Source organism: Salvelinus alpinus, chromosome 36 (assembly GCF_045679555.1).
Source record: "Salvelinus alpinus chromosome 36, SLU_Salpinus.1, whole genome shotgun sequence".
NCBI classification, from domain to species: domain Eukaryota; kingdom Metazoa; phylum Chordata; class Actinopteri; order Salmoniformes; family Salmonidae; genus Salvelinus; species Salvelinus alpinus.
The window spans coordinates 4,842,849-4,866,369 of NC_092121.1; the positions used below are offsets into that span (position 1 = coordinate 4,842,849).

General features: G+C 42.0%; 1 protein-coding gene across 1 annotated transcript; it reads left to right on the forward strand.

Moving 5' to 3' along the window:
• Window positions 1-11,761: 11,761 nt before the first annotated feature.
• LOC139564835 (homeobox protein XHOX-3-like) lies at window positions 11,762-14,143 on the forward strand. The gene is made up of 3 exons (XM_071384678.1): window positions 11,762-11,765; window positions 12,126-12,364; window positions 12,868-14,143. Exons 1-3 carry the CDS (start codon window positions 11,762-11,764, stop codon window positions 13,336-13,338), a joined length of 714 nt encoding a protein of 237 aa, XP_071240779.1. The 3' UTR covers window positions 13,339-14,143.
• The last annotated feature ends 9,378 nt before the right edge of the window (window positions 14,144-23,521 follow it).

Here is a 23,521-nt window from a genome sequence, read left to right on the forward strand (position 1 = left end):
TTTCCTTTCAACCAGTTCATTTCAACATGGGTCTTGTTCCATACCAATTTAAGTGCTTCTTTGCTATTTATAATGGAACTGTTATAACAAGTGGATAGAGTTGACATATGACTGGTAACATAAGATATATGGTAGTAAGTGTGTAATTAGTATGGCATTCTGTAAGAACAAACTAGCAGATGAAAAACTGTCCACTAAAGAAGATTGACTCATTCTAACAGGAAATGGTTGCTACAAGACAATACACAGTATAACTTCTTGTAGAAAAGCTTTGATCGTACAGGAAGAAGCATAACTACGGAACAGGACACTACCCTAAAAGCACATGTTTAGAATTAAGATAAGGCATAGACCCCTCATTATGAGTGGATGTCCTTTACTCTGTCAGGGAATCCTAACCCAACAAACATGCATGTGTAACTAGGTCTCTCATTCAAATCATACAGCAGTGATGTCTGTGGGAGAGTTGAGAGGAAATTAGAGTTACACATCTAAAGTTAGGACTCAGACCTTAGATGGTGTGTGTGTTTATACGTGTGTGTGTGTGTGTGTCCGCCCGCGCAAGGCATCACCTAAAACCATGTAGGCCCATGAAGCACAACCCACAAAAAACAGACCTGGCAATCTTGCGACTTTCAGGAGGCTGGGGCTCATTTCAACAATCTATGTACTGCACAGTATTATCTGGGTAAGTTACATCCAAGGCTTTAGTTCTCAGTACAACATTTCACATAATACTCGAATAACTACAAAAGTCAATTATCTTAACCACAAAACCAGGCTGCCATTTGATTCATAACTGGGGTCCCACAGATTGTCATGGAGATGGGCCATAATGTTGACACGGTTTATTGCCTTCTCACGTGATCTTTAGTAGCAGTCTCTGAATATAGCCGACACTACTCTACTGTACACCATTCACTGTTTTTACTGGGATGCCTGCATTGGCCTTGTTGGGCACCTTCCTTGCCATGGTTTAGGGCCTTAATGACATGTACACTCAGTGGTCAGGTTATTAGGTACACCCATCTAGTACCGGGGCGGACCCTGCTTTGGAACCATAACATCCTGAATTCTTTGGGAAATTGATTCTACAAGGTGTGGCGTTCAAATGTTGCTCAGTTGGTATCAAGGGACCTAACGTCGTGCCGGGAAAAGATTTCCCACATCATTACACCACCGACACAAGCCTGTACCATTGACACTAGGCAGGATTCTTGCCATTCTCCTTCAACTTCTCTCATCAACAATCTGTTTTCGCCCACAGGACTGCCGCTGACTGGATGTTTTTTGATTGTCGCACCATTCTCGGTAAACCCTAGACACTGTCATGCGTGAAAAGCCCAGGAGGCCGACTGTTTCTGAGATACTGGAACCGGCGCGCCTGGCACTGCCAATCATACTACGCTCAAAGTCACTCAGGTCACTCATGTTGCCCATTCTAACGTTCAATCGAACAGTAACTGAATGCCTCGATGCCTGTCTTCCTGCTTTATATAGTAAGCCACAGTCTGTAGGAGCGAACAATGTTTTTGAATGGGGTGATGCACCTAATTAACTATGTTGAGGATATAAGACATGGTTCACAAGCATAGTGAGTGATCCGTCCATTAGCCCCTTAGTGGTATAGGCAAATACAATAGGTACTCCATCAGAGGCTGGCATTGGGATTCACTGATTTGGGTCAGATTTATTAGAGCCCTACACTCTCAGAAAAAAAGGTGCCGAATTGTACTTAATGGGGTACAAATTCTTATCACTGTAGTGGGGCCAGTAACCGAAAGTTTGCTGGGTTGAATCCCCAAGCCGACAAGGTAAAAGGGGTTGGGTTAAATGCGGAAGACACATTTCAGTTAAATGCATTCAGTTGTACAACTGACTAGGCATCCCCCTTTCCCTTACCCTGTAAGGTACGTCCTTTGTATCATTAGTTATAGGTAGATAATTGTACCCTTGCAGTTTGTACCTTTTTAGGGTAGCACCACAGTGAAAAATCATTTTGATCATTTTAAATGGCAAAAATGTACCTATTGCGTTGATGTCTCATCAAATTGGACATATAGGTAGGATGAAAACATGCCAACGGGATATGTATGTGGTCAAAATTACCATTTGCTTCCATAGTTATTGACAACATTGATGGATTCACTTTTAGCCCACATATACCGTCAACTATTGTTCTAACATGATACAATCACGAATTATAAGACACCATAATGGCATTATGCAGCAAACTAGCAACTAGGCAGGCACGTTGAGCCACGACTGAAATAAAACATATTTAAGTACATAGTTTAAGACAGAAGGCAACTTAGGAATCCCTCCTCAGAAAAATACAAATAGCAATTAACATTTTCTGTATCATGAATATCCCTCATTTGGAAGATATTTATCTAAAATATTGGCAAATATGGACCATTACAGATAGCAACCTACATTATTAGATTGTGAATAGCATAAAACAGATCAAGTGAGAATGAAAATACTACTTCATCGGTAAATCTTTTTTTATTTTTTATCGATATTGCAGACAGAAAAGTAAAGGTGACCCGGAGTAGTTTATTATTAAGAAAATAAATCCCCTTAAATAAATCCCCCCGAAAAGATTAAATTGGGCAAAATAAGACACAATCGCATATAGACTATCACTCTAGCCAATTTAAATCACGTATTTTTTATATTTTGATAGAAGGAAAATGTAAAAAGAAACCATCCGAACTGAAAGTCGACAGAACATTCTCAACAATAGACCTACTAGTATTCTGAAATCTATCGAAGTTAAAAAAAAATATATATAATAGGCCGCCATGCACCTGACCTGCCTTTTGTAGACCTACATACGCTACGCCTATATGAAGTTGCCTTACTTGGCAATGAGTGAGTAACTTCGTTTACTCTGTCATCTACAACATAACGGCAAAATAATTTTAACACTAAACCAAAACTTGGGTGGCTGTTCTAAATTAGGATAGGCTGGATAATATGGTATTTAGGAAATCCATAATGACTGAGGTGCACGTTTCAGTGGTTCAGTTTCCCATTTCTAATAGATTCACCATCGACACAACCCAAGTTTAAGCTTGAACTGTAAAAGTACAGAATAATCAACTCAATTTTGTTTTGAGTAACGGACAGACATATACAGTGGGGAGAACAAGTATTTGATACACTGACAATTTTGCAGGTTTTCCTACTTACAAAGCATGTAGAGGTCTGTCATTTTTATCATAGGTACACTTCAACTGTGAGAGAAGGAATCTAAAACAAAAATCCAGAAAATCACATTGTATGATTTTTAAGTAATTAATTTGCATTTTATTGCATGACATAAGTATTTGATACATCAGAAAAGCAGAACTGAATATTTGGTACAGAAACCTTAGTTTGCAATTACAGAGATCATACGTTTCCTGTAGTTCTTGATCAGGTTTGCACACACTGCAGCAGGGATTTTGGCCCACTCCTCCATACAGACCTTCTCCAGATCCTTCAGGTTTCGGGGCTGTCGCTGGGCAATACGGACTTTCGGCTCCCTCCAAAGATTTTCTATTGGGTTCAGGTCTGGAGACTGGCTAGGCCACTCCAGGACCTTGAGATGCTTCTTACGGAGCCACTCCTTAGTTGCCCTGGCTGTGTGTTTCGGGTCGTTGTCATGCTGGAAGACCCAGCCACGACCCATCTTCAATGCTCTTACTGAGGGAAGGAGGTTGTTGGTCAAGATCTCGCGATACATGGCCCCATCCATCCTCCCCTCAATACGGTGCAGTCGTCCTGTCCCCTTTGCAGAAAAGCATCCCCAAAGAATGATGTTTCCACCTCCATGCTTCACGGTTGGGATGGTGTTCTTGGGGTTGTACTCATCCTTCTATTCCTCCAAACACGGCGAGTGGAGTTTAGAGCAAAAAGCTCTATTTTTGTCTCATCAGACCACATGACCTTCTCCCATTCCTCCTCTGGATCATCCAGATGGTCATTGGCAAACTTCAGACGGGCCTGGACATGCGCTGGCTTGAGCAGGGGGACCTTGCGTGCGCTGCAGGATTTTAATCCATGACGGCGTAGTGTGTTACTAATGGTTTTCTTTGAGACTGTGGTCCCAGCTCTCTTCAGGTCATTGACCAGGTCCTGCCGTGTAGTTCTGGGCTGATCCCTCACATTCCTCATGATCATTGATGCCCCACGAGGTGAGATCTTGCATGGAGCCCCAGACCGAGGGTGATTGACCGTCATCTTGAACTTCTTCCATTTTCTAATAATTGTGCCAACAGTTGTTGCCTTCTCACCAAGCTGCTTGGCTATTGTCCTGTAGCCCATCTCAGCCTTGTACAGGTCTACAATTTATCCCTGATGTCCTTACACAGCTCTCTGGTCTTGGCCATTGTGGAGAGGTTGGAGTCTGTTTGATTGAGTGTGTGGACAGGTGTCTTTTATACAGGTAACGAGTTCAAACAGGTGCAGTTAATACAGGTAATGAGTGGAGAACAGGAGGGCTTCTTAAAGAAAAACTAACAGGTCTGTGAGAGCCGGAATTCTTACTGGTTGGTAGGTGATCAAATACTTATGTCATGCAATAAAATGCAAATTAATTACTTAAAAATCATACAATGTGATTTTCTGGATTTTTGTTTTAGATTCCGTCTCTCACAGTTGAAGTGTACCTATGATAAAAATTACAGACCTCTACATGCTTTGTAAGTAGGAAAACCTGCAAAATCGGCAGTGTATCAAATACTTGTTCTCCCCACTGTATCTGTATAATGACCCCAAACATTATGACCGAGCTGCAAGAGACACTGGCAGCCTAGTCGGATAATTATGACTGGCGTTTAGATTTCAGTCCAGATAATAAACTTGGAGGAATAAAAGCGTTTATGGCAGAGAATTCCCACGCAGTTCCAGGCAGTGCCTTGCGCTCTGTTTCAGCTTGGGCACAGTAAATACCCCGGCTCGAATCATTACACACTTTCATCTTCGTTTTATAATGGCGGTCTGTGCAGTCGTTCAACCAACCTGAGTTAATGGATGCAGAGACGAGAGCCAAGGAAGGTAACAAGATCCTTACCTGAAAAACGGTATAGGCCTACATGAGCGCCATTACGCACAGTTTACGCACCAGCCATTCTGTCTACTCTAGGCTGAAGATTTTTATTGTGGGCGTAGCCTATATGTTCACGTTATCAGTTGGATGACTCAAATTCAGTTGCTAGAACATCTTGGCAATTTGTTACGAAAAGTGCCTAAAACAAAACTTTACTATAACCAAATATCTATGGCAATGACACAGAATATACGTTTTGGGTTTGGCAGACTAATAATGGTGTTCTGACGTAACATCTTGGAGAGGGAAAAGCAATTGTTTCCCTATTATGAAGAGAATGCATTTCCAAGTAGGCACACTTTTAATAGTTTTGTGAACTTCAATAATGTCCATCAATGAAAACGAATACTGCATATACATGCTCCAGTCTTCATGTTTTAATAATAATTATGCATACTCTACTTTTAATAGTAAAATATTATGCTTCTGCTTTGTCTAATAGCAGTGGGGCAAAGGAGCCTATATTCGTTTGATTGCGCTGGGTTGGTTTGACAATGATATGGTGGTAGGGCAATAACTAAAATAACCAAACATTCAAATCCAAGGCGGTTGTTACAATGTGGGCTAATGTGCAGCATATATAACAGGAAATATTTCTGGAACAACGTATTCGATAAATCCAAAACGAGGTGAACGTTTAAGATGACAAGTACACTATCCATAAGAAACCTCGTCGTCAACATTTACGCACGGTTGTTTTGTCCCCTCACAAGAAACAAAATGTTTGGTCAAATTATAGGCCTAAGCTTACTAATAAATATTGAAATGACTATCATTAGGCATGTATTGTAATAATCCTGTAATAACATGATTGTGTTAAGGTACAAACCAACTGGGAAATGAGGTCCTGGCCGATATTCGTTGAAGGAATGATCCTTCAATTAATAAAACGCAGACCTTCATTGTCAATTTTAGTTTCAGGTCTCAGGTCAGAGGATCAAAATCACAATTTAATTGTTGCCCGTGAACGATAAAGCTTAATCAAATATCTAGTTGTCATTTGTTCAGATTTTTTTTTCATTTTAGTTCCACTTTCTCCGAATGTTTTCCACCCATGATGGCTAATGCCACCGTTTTCGTTAGTTTTAGCAAACAAAACATATCCTAAATTAGAAATAATCGGAATGGGTTGCAGAAATGAATATTAGCCTACATATTAATGACAAAGGTGCGTGACTGTCTGTTATCATACAGCTGTATGGAATTCGTCATATGGCATAGGTAACCTATAGCTGATTCGTTTTTGCACCATTTGATGGAAGATTTATATGATAGATTTCCCCTACCAAACTAATTCCAATAGCATTTATTTAATTTCATAATCAGGCCATTTTACAAAATAACTTTGTAGCCGCCTCCCTTGCTGTCCTAAACGTAGGCCTAAATATGGTGTATAGGACTATTTCACGAAATGTGATATTATGGAAGCAGTGGTTATGATTCAACGTATATTCTTTCAGTTCAGGAATCAATTGAGTTATGCTAGAACTATGCATTTGCCATTTTTTTTTGTCTAGGCAAAAATGGCCATTACCACTAGTGCTAGGCTTATTGTGTTCATTAAACGTTTTAGAACATTTAAGTCAGCCTACGATTTTCAAGTCTAATTGATTAAAAATGATGATGGACCAACCAGCCATGTCACCACCCACGATTAAAACAATTCATTAAACGTTCGTGCATGTTGAGCAACCCCATGAGGGTATTGGTGATGTCATGTTTCTTACATATTGCAGAGTGTCGTTAACATTCGGTTTGCCATATTGGACCAGAGAACGAACGACTCTGCCATTTGAAGCTGTTCCGTGCGTTTCATTACGACTCAACGCGACGCCTATTCTTTTTTGAGACCAAAATAAACCAACCGCCCCTGTAGAGATCGGTGGGAGTCGAACAAAATTCTTGAGCCGATGCCAATCCTTCTCCCTTGACTGAAACTGGAGTTTGTTAATTTAACGACGTTTGGCAAAGGCCCATGCCCTCTTTGTCAAGACCGAAGCAGATGTGGTCTGTGTGCAGTCAAGAGGGACCCACACTGGTACTGTTTATGTTGGGGAAACAAATATAAGCTTCACACGCACAGAATATAGGCTATAGGCCTCGGTGGATCCGTTTGTCTGCCACTGCTTCATCGGTTATTTGTATTGATTTCTTTTTGCTTCATCTCTGACAGGTCGTTTTAGCATCTGTGTTATCAAGAGGCGATATGTCAATCCAACGTCACTGTTACTAATGAAGGTACTACTGCTACTAATGACGTCATCAATATTTAAAAATAGTTTTGTAAAAATATAGATAAGGTAGCCTATACTGCAATTGTCACATTGTATATTTTTCAGTCAATGACATACAGAGCGATTCGCGTCCAAATGGGCGTAAATCTTTTATCGACGTTAATGCATTTGCGCAAAGGTTTATTTTCCTCTACCTTATGTAATATAGTGAACTTGAAATGAAGTTGGGTAAATCAATTAAAGAGTGTATTGTTGTCAAAATATTCAATAACAGGTGTTTTGTCCCCCTCGCCCAATGGTTTGACGCTTACCTACAGTGCAGATTAGGTGCGGGAAGGCGCACGTGGTGAAAACATGCGTGGTGCACACACGTCACAAGGAGTGCACACTGCCTCTATTAAGCATTATGATATGATCGTACCAGATGCATCTTTATTTATGGGTCAACAAGCACGTCGAGAGAATGTTCGATAAGTGCGTCGTTAGACCATGTGTATGTAGGATGGAAAGAAAAGCAGCGCTGCTCACGGATCAGCTTTCTCCATTCAAATTATTCCACAAAACTGACGACGGATCAGATCCCAGAGAGATACTACCACCTATTGCTGCAGTAGGCTATTGATGCGGCTTATTATGTTTACCCAATAATAATGGTCTAAATCACATATGGGGCACATCATTGCCCAAACGTTGGCATACACCATCAAACACTTGGCAAAAATGACAGACAGTAGCCTAGTCGCAAAATAGAACTCAATTGATTGAACATGAAATTGATTTCAATATGATTGAAATAGGCTATAGGCCGGCCCATGTAGCTTAATGCAGTCAGCCGTGGTTTTTAATTTATCCTTCACTTGTTTGTAACAATTCCAAATACTATGGCAACTTTGCATTTGTAGTCAACTTCGTTCTGAAGTTCTCTGCTGTCACAGACATACTTTTTTCTTCTTCGTTTTTGCCGCGGAAGAGCACTTTGTATGTGTGCACTTCGGCTGATAGCGGTGGTCTGGATCACTCGAAGATGTGCGGAGGTTTTTAAGAGCCACGTTAATAACGAAGGTTCCGCGAACCACATCCGATACTAAAGATAGAAGGTTCAGGTTCTAACGATGATCGGAACGCTACGAAACGAAGGTCAGCTATCATTGTTTTAACTGGGAACGGAAAATCAATATTTCAAGCAAGCTTATCAGTCCTCCTTATTAATTAGCTTATTGATCCATCCTCTATAGATGTCTAACTACAGCTCTGGAAAAAATTAAGAGACCACTGCAAAATGAACTGTTTCTCTGGTTTTACTATTTATAGGTATGTGTTTGGGTAAAATTAACATTTTTGTTTTATTCTATAAACGACTGACAACATTTCTCCCAAATTCCAAATAAAAATATTGTCATTTAGAGCATTTATTTGCAGAAAACGACAACTGGTCAAAATAACAAAAAATATGCAGTGTTGTCAGACCTCGAATAATGCAAAGAAAATACGTTTATATTCATTTTTAAACAACACAATACTAATGTTTTAACTTAGGAAGAGTTCAGATATCAATATTTGGTGGAATAACCCTGATTTTCAATCACAGCTTTCATGCGTCTTGGCATACTCTCCACCAGTCTTTCACATTGATGTTGGGTGACTTTATGCCACTCCTGGCGCAAAAATTCAAGCAGCTCGGCTTTGTTTAATGGCTTGTGAACATCCATCTTCCTCTTGATCACATTCCAGAGGTTTTCAATGGGGTTCAGGTCTGGAGATTGGGCTGGCCATGACAGGGACTTGATCTGGTGGTCCTCCATCCACACCTTGATTGACCTGGCTGTGTGGCATGGAGCATTGTCCTGCTGTAAAAACCAATCCTCAGAGTTTGGGAACATTGTCAGAGCAGAAGGAAGCAACTTTTCTTCCAGGACAACCTTGTCTGTGGCTTGTCTGTGGCTTGTCTGTGGCTCGTTTATAGAATAAAACAAAACATTTAATTTTACCCAAACACATACTTATAAATAGTAAAACCAGAGAAACTGATAATTTTGCACTGGTGTCTTAATTTTTCCAGAGCTGTATATGCTCCTCCATCCAAATGTTAATTTTCAACTCGGTGACGCGCCCACAGGTGGTACTCTGCACACTCGTTCAATGAAAGCCTTCGAACGTGAGCAGTTAGTGGTCTGATCATAAGGGGGCGCTCAGTGCCTTAACCCACTACCCCTTTTCTGCCCCCAAAACATGGGAGGGTATACACTATGGGAAGCTCAGAAGGTAGGCCTATATTTAGCCAATATAGTCTAATAGCAGAATGCATTCATGTGACCTATTGAATTGAAATCAGAGATAGGTAATTTAAGCGTAAACTGTTTTGTTTTTGATTTGTTAGTCTCTCTGTATAATACTAGATAGACGTGTGTGGTTAACGTCTATATTGGGGTAGAGAAGATACAGATGTCCAGAACATCGATGTTTCACACATCGAATTAAGTTGTATTCGCATTTGGAACATTATTTTGTAGTCCAATTTTGATTGAATAACGGCCAAATATGACTTTCTGGTTATTTGCTCCGTCTGAATGTCCAGGATGATTGTCAGTTAATTATATATATATATTTTAAGTAAAGAGAGAATGTGCAAACTTCCCACTTTGCAGACGTTTAGTGGCTGATATCAATCATGTCGATGATCCCACATAATAATTACCCTGTATTGCAGGCGCCATTGGACCTGGTTTGACCCGGTTTGCCTCTAGACAGAAGACAACAGTCAATCAACGTGGAGCCACTCGGCCATTTGTGATCAAAGAGTCTATGTATAACAATACAAACATCCACTTGGGGGATAGCAGTAGCCTAAGCCATCCTTCAGCGCCATGTCCGCAGATCTAACCACGTGCATGCTCTTGTCTGTCTACGTCTGATAGAGTGGTGGACTACTGCGCACCCAGGCTGCCACCCCTCTCCACTTTCCCGCTGGTCCCGATTTCCATGACCACTCCGCTGGGGCAAGGCAACGTTTATTGGGGCAAGGAAAGGTTTATACGTTGGGGAGCGGGACAAAGAGATGCAGAGGCTCTTCCACCAGTCGTATAGCCTACCCGGAGGCGAGCGTGTGACAACTAACACTTCCTATTCACCAATTACACAAAAATTACGTTCCCATGCTTTTCCATTTTAGATAGCCTATCCAGAATGAGGGCGACGCATCGATTCAGCCATCTCTGCAATTCATTTTTCACAGTGACAAATTAATGAGAGAGTTAGGCGGCTATGCATCAGATTTCGTTTAGGTCTATGATGAACAAATCTGCTCAATAGAATAAATAATCGATCCCCTCAGTGTTTGACGCTTGGCCTAGCTAGTTGAATTAACACTCTTTAATCATCGATGGGATCAGGACTGGATTAAGCATTGTAACAGTGTTCTGATGGAACATAATCCAATGATCCCATTGATCAGTCAACTAGCACCCCATTTACAAGTGCGCACTAGGCGCAACTATATTGACACATTAGTAAGCACTTAAGGTAGGCTATTTCCTCTGATTTTATAGGTACCAACTCCTATTTCAACGGGGGACTCTGATACATTTAGGAATCATATTTAATTTAAAATGTGTTAAATACATGTAGCTACGTTAATATTTCTGTTTGACTCTGTAGCCTATCAATAATATGTTTTACAATGTTTTAAAGCATGCCTCTGTTTCAATAATCATTAACATCATCATCGTCACATGTGTTTACATAGGTGTAATTATACCAGTGTATGAGTTGGTGTTTTAAATACTATTTATGCCAAACTATATGTCTAAAATGTATTAAGTCGTCAACAATATCTGAGAAAATGTTAAATGCCGGGCTTTCTGCCTTTGTGCAGGTTGTACCTCACATTTACGCAATTTACAAACATTAGGGTTCTAATGATTGACTTCCCGAAATACAAACATCAAACGCCACAGAACAATGAGGGCTGGTCTAGTTCGACAGGGAAGCTTCTGTAACAGTAAGGAAAGGGAGGTCGATCTTAATTCTCCATAACAAAAGTACAAAGACTGGTCGGAGACCAAAGACAATTGAACACCTCCTTCCCTCCTTGCGACCAGGCGGCGCCTTGGCGGATAGACCGTGTCTCTCATTAGCAAAAGATGTCTCGACCAGGGAGATATAAAAGACAGAAAGAAGGAGAGAAAGGAGGGGGGTTCAAACCGGGCGACAAAAACAACTCATCCCCTCTCTGTAAACGAACTTGGCTCGAGTCAACAGACAGTGCGTCAACAAGGCAAGGAGAGAGACACCAACTTTGGCGTTATCAATTTTGGATGATACAGTGGCCCACGCATTGGGAATAATTTTAATTTTACGCCAACATTTATAAAGGAGTAAACTTGGTTTAAACTTGAAGCCAGGACACATATATCAGAAAAGAAACGGCAATATGCGTAAGTAGCCCTAAAGTATTCTCAAATCTCGTAGTTGTCTGTAGCCTTGGCTTGCACATGCCAAGCGATAAAGTGTTCTTAGGCTATTCTCTTTTAGGCCCGTGCTACTTTAGTAACGTACGCGTTATTACGCATGGACAATACATTGCCAAATATTATGCTACGGGAGTTATATCTCGACTAGACAACAACGACCGTGATAGACTTCTGTTTGGTATTCTTTTCGAATAGTAGGCCTATCCTATTCTGTTGAGAAGTTTGGATTGAAACAGTTCGCAACAGACATGCACGTTAATTTCTCAAATGAAATCAAAGCTGCTCTTTTTCATTTAACTTTATTTCAATGTTTTGTATTTTCAGTTGCAGAGGGCAGGGAAACGCCGGTCGCCATAGTGGTTGATACAAACAGTGGACATGGAGATGAGCCATGCCCGCGCAGCTCAGTCAATTTGATTGACCACAGTCGGCGACACCGAACTGCCTTTACCCGGGAACAACTGTCCCGCCTGGAGCAAGAATACCTCAAAGAGAGCTATGTTTCTCGACCGAGGAGATGCGAACTGGCGACAGCACTGAACCTCCCCGAGACCACAATCAAGGTAGCTTACCCTACTGCACACATGGAAATTCTAATTTAAATTTCAAATGAGTTTTTACCTCTCTTCCTTGTTCATTTTTAGAGTTAAGCCTACACTTGGCATACTGACAGCCAAGCAGCCTGCCTTATGCAGGGGCCCTGACCAACTTAGTCACTTTAATATGCATATTAACGACATTTATCTCAACTATTTGAGATTTTTTTTATGAATGACAAGGAATGGAAGGCATGACTTCATAAATGAGGGAGTTTAGCAACAGCTTCTGTCATTTACTTTTTTATAGGTAGGGAGTGTCCGTTCAGGCTCCCGGACTACCAGTTTAACAGTGATGGTCCAACCTTACCTGAATGTAACCCAAACAAAGCACATTTGTGATGTATTATAGTGTGGGTCTACTGTAATTTATCATTGAGAAATGTGAAGCAGCCCAGGTTAATTGGGCATTTCGGTAGGTCCCTCCTTCCTTCCCCTCTCATCCTCCTTTCTCTCCTCCCCAACCCCAGGTATGGTTCCAAAACAGGCGAATGAAGGACAAGAGGCAGCGTCACTCTCTCAGCTGGCCACACCCCCTGGACCCCAACCTGTGTGCCCTTATGGTGAGCCAGGCTGCAGCAGGCCTACCTTACCCCTTTCTCCCCCACCTCCCCCTGCACCTCTACTCTCACCTCGGGGTGGGGGCAGGTGCCCCCTCCGTTCCCAGCCCCTTCGCTGCACCCCTCAGGCCACTGGATCCCCTGCACCTCTCTCACTCCCCCTACCCCAGGCCGGGTGGTCTACCCCCAACAGCTCTCTACCCCCATTCCAATGTGATGCACAATCCCGCCACTTGCCCCTGCCCCCTCTGCCTCCACTGGGGATCAGACCAACTGTTCAAAGCCAGAGGCCTGACCGCGATTGGCCTGAATCGACCACGCAGTCCCAAAACGATGGCTGCCAGTCTGGACAGGAGGGAAGAGGTGCCTTTGCCCAGATGAAGTTTCCTGCAGTAGCTACCAGGAAATGACGATATGAAGTCAATGGTGGTGACGGTACATTGAGCACAATCACACCTCATGATCAGATAATCTGCCCTCCCTGGAGGAGTGCAATTTGATCCAGTTTTCCATGTTGTTGGAGCTCTAGATTTGCATGTGTCTGTCTGTAAAACACAGCTGGGGTTGTTAATACTGTTTAATTTATTCATGTGAAATGCAACAACTTTCCAGATTGATGACCTTGAAACATTCCAGCCTAACACTGGGGATGACCTTGAGGCAATAATTTTTTTTTTTTTCCTTTTGTCGTAACTGCATTTTATTTAGCTCCAAGAACGAGAATCTTCATTCTAACTGCTGATTCACTAAAAGGCAGAGGAGATCCATTAGTAGAATGTCCAATTAGACATTGCAGGTGAAACAATATATTTAAAAAATAATAATACTGAAATGTTTCAGTCATAAAAATTCACCTATTTCACTGTTTGCTCTGATAATCAAGTATGCATCTCAACACCCGAGAAATGGCTTTGCAGAAACTACTGTTGCTCGTGTGTTTGTCTGATGTTTGCACTATTCTATTATCTTGTCTAGAATTGAAGAGAATGCATACGGTACCAGAATATGTGAAGGCGTAATGTGTACATAAGATTTTCTTTTCCACCTTTCGGAATATGTGATGAAATATTTTAGTTAATACATATTTATGAGAAATCTCTGGTTCAATATTTTAAAAGGACAAATTGTGATTGAGTACACTCGTTTGTATCAGCAATGACCTATATGACTCTGTCGAGCATACTTTTACAAAGTAAATTAAATAAATAAACTCAAATCAATCTACATTTTCAATGTACTTTTGAATGGTTCAATTGCACACATAGAACCTACATTATAATCATATAACTGTGTCTTATCTGATAACAGTTCCTTGGTCTAGGGCAGCAATACCTGTTAGACTTGTTTAGATTACTGTACGTGGTTCTTTGTCTGATTCAGCAGTAATCCCAGACAGACTGTAGACACAGAGGCTATCAATTACATTATTGCTATTTATTGACATTCAGGTGCCCTGTTATTATAGATTGTATTACACATTCAGAAGCTGCATGTTTTTACCAGGCTAAAAATAGAGCAATTATAGCACAGGCCAAAACATCAACAGATAGGAGATGGGAGGTCAATGACGGACAAGATTAAAAAAGGGCAGAGCGATGGACAGAATGGTTAACATGACTAATAGAAGCCCTCACCGATGTATGTCATAATCAAAGTAATATTATACTGTATGTCCGGGAATAAAACAAAATCAAAATATCCAACTCTCATTGAAGCTGAAAACAAATGAATAGCCTTCTGCTGGACACGGTTGCAGCTGTGTGCCATTATGTGAAACTGCAAAGCACAACAACCCTCCACATCTTGTAAATGGTTAGTGGAGTGGTAATAAAATGTTTTGGACAGAAATCCCCAAAACAATGTTTGTAATGAAGCTCTGTTAACATTGTAAAACAGAAACATGGATGGAAGAGTTCACCCTCCTCTGAGATAGACACAAAACCAACCAATTGGAACACAGCTCTGATAATCAGACTGGAAGTCTGGTTTACCAAGTTGACCATCAGGCCAACACACTCCGCTCCAACTCAACCTGTGCTGTTATCAAGAAGAACAGAACAACATTCTTTCTATACTGTAGTCCCAAACACTGAGTATCCATACAACCGTTTCTTTGCAAGTCTGTCCCTTGAAAAGGTGATAAACTGGGCTACTGGAAAACAAAGGTTGATCCTACTTCGCAAGTCTTAAAACTTGGCGAGGTCACCCTTCTCAAATGCAGATCAAACACCACTTTAATGATTTACCTACAGGAGCGGTTTAGAATATATTACAGTATGTGTAAGAATGTTTTATTGCACGTCTTTTTTTGGAAGCAAGAACTTTCACAGTGATATGGATACAGTTCACTGAAAAATCAATTTGGCACTTGAAGAACAAAAACAAACCAATAACTGCCGCATTATAAGCACTTGCTACTTACTGTATGGTACATTCCGTGGTGCATTAAGGTAACCGAATGAAGTTCAACGGAAGTTTTTAACCCTATGTTCGTTTCAAATTAAATCAGTCTGGATTGATTGCTTTTATCTAAGCACTCATAATGACTGGGCAGATGATTTCTAAGTTACCCTGTGGTCTCCACACCTGCACAGGTGCTTAACAAAGTATAGGGAGAGATTAGTCTGTCTGAATACAGCTTATGTTGGCGGGACACCAAGGGGAAGAGCAGCCATTTGTGAAGGCTCTTCTGTCTAGGGTTCATCTCTACAGCTCTGTTGTGATCATGCGTTTGCCTGACTAAATATGACTGTCTACCAAGACCGTCGAGGTCACATTATATATATAACAGTAGTATCAGCATTGGGAAAGGAACTAAAATAAAAAGTTGTTGCAATGGCAACAATATTGTATTAGAATAATAAATCATGAGTAGCCATGAGTGGTCATCGTGCCCTTGGATGAAATTACTGAATACATTTGTAAGCAGTTATTTGTTGCATAAATTAGTTAGCAATTTACCTTCATTAAAATTGCCTGTGAGGCGCAACCTGCAGGAATGGTGTCATCTTTTTTAGGGACCAAAGGGGATGGAGAATTGCATTTCTGGAGGAGACCTCGCGGTCCTATCCATCTCGGTCACAGGAGCAATGACGTACAAGGTCTCTAAGTCACCACCCTTATGCATTATGGCCAGTCTGTCCTGGCGTAAGATACGAGTAAAAACTCTCGTGAAGCCCTGTTGTCTGAATCACAATCCCCTACCGTCTTCTTGACCAACGCTACTCCAGACCAGCTCAAAGCACAATCTCCAATTCAAAGAACAATCTCAGAGTTCGGAGCGCAAAGTCTTTTGTCTTTCATATGAACAGTGACTGAGGAATGAAGCGCTAGGGAACGGCCTCTGTAAATGCCATGGAAACACTAGATGGGAACAGACAGAGGGGAATCTCTTTCCCTCTGGAAGTCTGCATGGGTAATAAGATCAGACAGACACTGGATAGAAAAGCTCTCTAACTGGAGAACTATGGCCAAACTAAGCAGCGAAAGCAATAGCAGACAGTAAAATCTCTGCTTCCCGCCCTGCGTTTCTGCCTGTGTATGGGGAACGCCACTATGTGATATTTACAACATCCTGCTGCTGGACATGCTAACGACATGCTAACGTAGTCCCTGTCTCTTTCTCTTGTCTTAATAGCAGAAACAGCCACAATGCTCTGCAACCAGACTCCTTTCTATACCTTTACTTCCACATACAGCCTAATAGTAAGAGATTGTTTAAGGTCTGGATTGGTTCACAGCCAAGGCCTTGAAATGGCATCAAGTTAATACGGTATACTTTGTAAACCACCAGCCAAATTAAGAATTTATAAGTACTTTCAAACTTAATACTGCAAATATGACAGTAACGACAACTATGTGACTTGACAAGAGATATATTCACAAAAAGCTGCTGAGGTGCTGGATTGTGTTTAACAACTAACGATAACTACATTCAATGTAATGTATCCAAATGGAGGCCTACCTTTTTTACTTTCAGCTACCAGATATCTTATTTTTTAAATGCTTCCCCTTGTGTTTCCCACTAATCCTCACAGCCAGCCAGCCAGCCAGCCAGCCAGGCAGTCAGTTCCACAAATGGGATATAAATACTGCGGTGGATAACCATCAGTGCTTCAGACTACAGGACAAGTTACAGCCTGAGCTATAAGCACCTGCTAGTTCAAGTTGAAATGATGTACCCACCTGCACATTTCAAAACACTGCTCTGTAAAACATGAATGAGTAGTAATAGATGCTGATATAGATGTTCAGACATTTTTGTTTACTTGATGAAAATATCACAGAGAGTAAACTGCTGTCTCTCTTGGTGGAATTGGTCACAATCAAATCAAACTTATTTTGTCACATGCGCCGAATACAACAAGTGTTGTCTTTACCGTGAAATGCTTACTTACAGTTGAAGTCGGAAGTTTACATACACTTGGTTGGAGTATTTAAAACTTGTTTTCCAACCACCACAAATTTCTTGTTAACAAACTACAGTTTTGGCAAGTCGGTTAGGACATCTACTTTGTGCATGACAAGTAATTTTTCCAACAATTGTTTACAGACAGATTATTTCACTTGTAATTTACTATATCACAATTCCAGTGGGTCAGAAGTTTACATACACTAAGTAGACTGTGCCATTAAACAGCTTGGAAAATTCCATAAAATGATGTCATGGCTTTAGAAGCTTCTGATAGGCTAATTGACATAATTTGAGTCCATTGGAGGTGTATCTGTGGATGTATTTCAAGACCTAAATTCAAACTCAGTGCCTCTTTGCTTGACATAATGGGAAAATCAAAAGAAATCAGCCAAGACCTCAGAAAACAATTGTAGACCTTCACAAGTCTGGTTCATCTTTAGGAGCAATTTCCAAACGCCTGAAGGTACCACGTTCATCTGTACAAACAATAGTACGCAAGTATAAACACCATGGGACCACGCAGCCGCCATACCGCCCAGGAAGGAGACGCATTCTGTCTCCTAGAGATGAATGTACTTTGGTATGAAAAGTGAAAATCAATCCCAGAACAACAGAAAAGGACCTTGTGAAGATGCTGGAGGAAACAGGTACAAAAATATCTATATCCACAGTAAAGTGAGTCCTAAATCGGCATAACCTGAAAGGCCGCTCAGCAAGAAAGAATCCACTGCTCCAAAACCGCCATAAAAAAGCCAGACTACGGTTTGCCACTGCACATGGGGACAAAGATCGTACTTTTTGGAGAAACGTCCTCTGGTCTGATGAAACAAAAATGGAACTGTTTGGCCATAATGACCATCGTTATGTTTGGAGGAAAAAGGGGGAGGCTTGCAAGCCGAAGAACACCATCCCAACCGGGAAGCAGGGGGGTGGCAGCATCATGTTGTGGGGGTGCTTTGCTGCAGGAGGGACTGGTGCACTTCACAAAATAGATGGCATCATGAGGACGGAAAATTATGTGGATATATTGAAGCAACATCTCAAGACATCAGTCAGGAAGTTAAAGCTTGGTTGCAAATGGGTCTTCCAAATGGACAATGACCCCAAGCATACTTCCAAATTTGTGGCAAAATGGCTTAACTTCTCTAGGATAGGGGGCAGCATTTTCACGTTTGGATGAAAAGCATACCCAAATTCAACTGCCAGCTACTCATCCCCAGAAGATAAGATATGCATATTATTAGTAGATTTGGATAGAAAACACTCTGAAGTTTCTAAAACTGTTTGAATCATGTCTGTGAGTATAACAGAACTTATTTAGCAGGCGAAACCCAGAGGACAAACAATTCAGATTTTTCTTTTTTGAGGTCACTCTCTTTTCAATGGATTTTCATTGGGAATCCAGATTTCTAATTGACCTTCTTGCATTTCCTACCGCTTCCACTGGATGTCAACAGTCTTTAGAAATTGGTTGAGGGTTTTTCCTTTGTGTAATGAAGAAGTACGGCCATCTTCAACGAGGGTCACTTGTTGTGTACTGTTAGATAGAGGCGCGTGACCAGAAAGCTAGTGTCACGAATCCCGCCGAAGATGGTGCCTCTTCCCGTTCGGGCGGCGCTCGGCGGTCGTCGTCGCCGGCCTACTAGCTGCCACCGATCCCCTTTTCTGTTTCAGTTAGTTGTGTCTGATTTGTTGCACCTGTTTTGTGTTTAGGTTTGATTGTGGGCTATTTAAACCCAATTGGCCCGCCGACTTTTGTGCAGGCTTGTTTTTCTGTTTGTGGTGTTTCGTTCATTCTTGTGGTGTCTGTTCCTATTCTGTTTAAGTCCTGTTTGTTTGGACTGGGACTTTACGCGCCCTTGTGTGTGTGGCGTGACCACACACACAAACACTGGTATTTTGGAATATTAAATCCACGTCCGTTTTGAACTACCCTGCTCTCTGCGCCTGACTCCTTCACTCACCACTTTTGGAATCCTTGACAGCTAGCTACAGTTTGTTTTAATCCTGTATTGAACACAGATCATCCCGTCTTCAATTTTATCTATTATTTACGTAAAAAATACCTAAAGTTCTATTACAAAAGTAGTTTGAAATGTTTTGGCAAAGTTTACAGGTAACCTTTGAGATATTTGTTAGTCACGTTGCTCAAGTTGGAACCAGTGTTTTTCTGGATCAAACGCGCCAAATAAATGGACATTTTGGATATACTGTATATCGACGGAATTAATCGAACAAAAGGACCATTTGTGATGTTTATGTGTCACGACTCCAACCGAAGTTGGCTACCCTTCCTGTTCGGGTGGCACTCGGCGGTCGTCGTCACCGGCCTGCTAGCTGCCACTGATCCCTTTTTCCCCTTTCTGTTTATTGGCTTCACCTGTTTGTGTTTTAGGCTGATTAGTCAGGCTTTATTTACCAGCAGGCCCGCCTACTGGTTGTGCGGGATTGTTTGGTGTACGTGTGTACACGTCTGTGTGTTACGGGTTTCCCATTTTTATGGGTTTTGCTGGACTGTTTAAGTTCCCCGTGTTTGGGGCATTTGTTTTGGTATGCGCCCTTTGGTTCGTGGGGTTGGTTTATGTTCATCGTTTTTTGTGCATTAAAAAGTATAGCACTAACCTGAACTCTCTGCTTCCTGCGCCTGACTTCTCACCCACTACACCCCGGTCGTTACATTATGGGACATATTGGAGTGCCAACAACAGAAGCTCGTCAAAGGTAAGGCATGAATTATATTTTTATTTCTGCCTTTTGTGTCGCGCCTGCAGGGTTGAAATATGCTTCTCTCTCTTTGTTTACTATGGTGCTATCCTCAGATAATAGCATTGTTTGCTTTCGCCGAAAAGCCTATTTGAATTCTGACATGTTGGCTGGATTCACAACTAGTGTAGCTTTAATTTGGTATCTTTCATGTGTGATTTAATGAAAGTTTGATTTTTATAGTAATTTATTTGAATTTGGCACTCTGCATTTTCTCTGGCTTTTGGCCAAGTGAGACAGTAGCGTCCCGCCTAAACTCAGATTTTTGGATATAAATATGAACTTTCCCGAACAAAACATACATGTATTGTGTAACATGAAGTCCTATGAGTGTCATCTGATGAAGATCATCAAAGGTTAGTGATTCATTTTATCTCTATTTCTGCTTTTTGTTACTCCTCTCTTTGGCTGGAAAAATGGCTGTGTTTTTCTGTGGCTATGTACTGACCTAACATAATCGCAAGGTGTGCTTTCGCCGTAAATCCTTTTTGAAATCAGACATGTTGGCTGGATTCACAACAAGTGTAGCTTTAATTTGGTGTCTTTCATGTGTGATTTCATGAAAGTTTGATTTTTATAGTAATTTATTTGAATTTGGCGCTCTGCATTTTTACTGGCTTTTGGCCAAGTGGGACGTTAGCGTCCCACATATCCCAGAGAAGTTAAGGACAACATAGTCAAGGTATTGGAGTGGCCATCACAAAGCCTTGACCTCAATCCTATAGAAAATTTGTGGGCAGAACTGAAAAAGCATGTGCGAGCAAGGAGGCCTACAAACCTGACTCAGTTACACCAGCTCTGTCAGGAGGAATGGGCCAAAATTCACCCAACTTATTGTGGGAAGCTTGTGTTATGCTCCCCGAAAAGTTTGACCCAAGTTAAACAATGTAAAGGCATTGCTACCAAATACTAATTGAGTGTATGTAAACTTCTGACCCACTGGGAATGAGATGAAAGAAATAAAAGCTGAAATAAATAATTCTCTCTACTATTATTCTGATATTTCACATTCTTAAAATAAAATGGTGATCCTAACTGCCCTAAGACAGGGAATTTTTACTGGGATTAAATGTCAGGAATTGTGAAAAACTGAGTTTAAATGTATTTGGCTAAGGTGTATGTAAACCTCCGACTTCAACTGCACAAGGCCTTAACTAACAGTGCAAATCAAGAAGAAGAAAATATTTACCAAGTAGACAAAAATAAAAAGAGTAATAATAAAAAGTAACACAACAAGAATAACAATAACGAGGCTATATACAGGGGGCACCGGTACAAAGTCAGTGTGCGGGGGTACAGGCTAGTTGAGGTAATCTGTACATGTAGGTGGGGGCGAAGTTACTATGCACAGGTAACAAACAAACAGCGAGTAGCAGCAGTGTACAAAAGGGAGTGGGGGGAATCAATGTAAACTGTCCGGTGGCGATTTTATGAATTGTTCAGCAGTCTTATGGCTTGGAGGTAGATGACATTGAGGAGCATTTTGGTCCTAGACTTGGTGCTCCGGTGCCGCTTGCCGTGCGGTAGCAGAGAAAACAGTCGATAACTTTCCTCTGACACCGCCTATTATATCGGTCCTGGATGGCAGGAAGCTTGGCCCCAGTGATGTACTGGGCCGTTCGCACTACCTTCTGTAGCGCCTTACGGTCAGATGCCAAGCAGTTGCCATACCAGGCGGTGATGCAACCGGTCAGGATGCTCTCGATGGTGCAGCTGTAGAACCTTTTGAGGATCTGGGGACTCATGCCAAATCTTTTCAGTCTCCTGAGGGGGAAAGGATATTGTCGTGCCCTCTTCAAGACTGTCTTGGTATGTTTTGACCATGATAGTTTGTTGGTGATATGGACACCAAGGAACTTGAAACTCTCGACCCGCTCCACTACAGCCCTGTCTATGTTAATGGGGGCCTGTTCGGACCGTATTTTCCTGTAGTCCACAATCAGCTCCTTAGTCTTGCTCACATTGAGGGAGAGGTTGTTGTCCTGGCACCACACTGCCAGTTCTCTGACCTCCTCCCTATAGGCCGTCTCATCGTTGTCGGTGATCAGGCCTACCACTGTTGTGTCGTCAGCAAACTTAATGATGGTGTTGGAGTCGTGTTTGGCCACGTAGTTGTGGGAGAACAGGAAATACAGGAGGGGACTAAGCACACCCCTGAAGGGCCCCAGTGTTAAGGATTGGCGTGGCAGACGTGTTGTTGCCTACTCTTACCCCCTGGGGGCGGCCAATCAGGATGTCCAGGATCCAGTTGCAGAGGGAGGTGTTTAGTCCCAGAGTCCTTAGCTTAGTGATGTGCCTCATGGGCATTATGGTGTTGAACACTGAGCTGTAGTCAATGAACAGCATTCTCACATAGGTGTTCCTTTTGTCCAGGTGAGAAAGGGCAGTTGGAGTGTGATTGAGATTGCATCATCTGTGGATCTGTTGGAGCAGTATGCGAATTGGAGTGGGTCTAGAGTGTTCGGGATGATGCTGTTGATGTGAGCCATGACCAGCCTTTCAAAGCACTTCATGGCTACCGACGTGAGTGCCATGGGGCAGTAATCATTTAGGCAGGTTACCTTCACTTCCTTGGTGGTCTGCTTGAAACATGTAGGTATTATTATTGAGGAGTAATGTCTCTTGATGAGGCTTGATAGATGAACCAATGTTCCATTCATATTCTCATCTGGACAAAATCATCTTGGCAGAGTAAAAACAAGTGTCAGCATGCAATCCACAAGCATGCCTGTAGTTATGTTGACCTGTACAACATACAGTCTCAACGAGTCAGATCGGCTGGTTTGGCTGGATCATGGAAGGGTCAGCAGCCTTGCCGTTATCTAAGTCCATAGCTTCTTCTTTGAGCAGGTCCCTTGAGTGATCGTGGTCGATGGCCTTGTTGTCGACGAGGTGCTTCCTGGTCTGGTGTTCTGCCTAATCACAGCGGTTGACCACAGTCTGGTCTGTAGCCTGGTATATCTTCATCACTCCCTACGACGCCACAAAGTTAGCGCTGGAGAGCTGCGGCAGCCGGAAGTGGGCTGCTGGAGTGAGAGCCTTGCGCTGCGTTTACACTAGGTCACGGCTGAAGACTAAGACAGCTGCTGTGGTTTCCCCAACAGGTGTGGGAAAATCTTATTTCACCCTCCTTGTATTACCAATTTGCCCAAAACCTGAAGAGAGGTGACATTTGTTACCACAAACAATCGCTGGGTCCTTCACATACCTGAGGGTGGGGCAGCCTTGGGTGGGGCGGCCTCAGGGTGATAGGGGAAGGGCCTTGCACGTGCATTTCAGCAAAGGGCCTGTTAGAGCTGCTGCTGTTGTGGTTTCCCAGCTTACCCAGAGAGGCACTGACTAGAGATGAGGAAGAGAGGATGAGAGGGGAGGGAGGGAGGGAGGGAG

What these genes read in the sequence shown, in the direction of transcription:
- LOC139564835 (XM_071384678.1), top strand. An exon ending in TCCCCGAGACCACAATCAAG is followed by an intron (nt 12,365 to 12,867) that starts GTAGCTTACCCT and finishes CCCCAACCCCAG; the next exon opens with GTATGGTTCCAAAACAGGCG.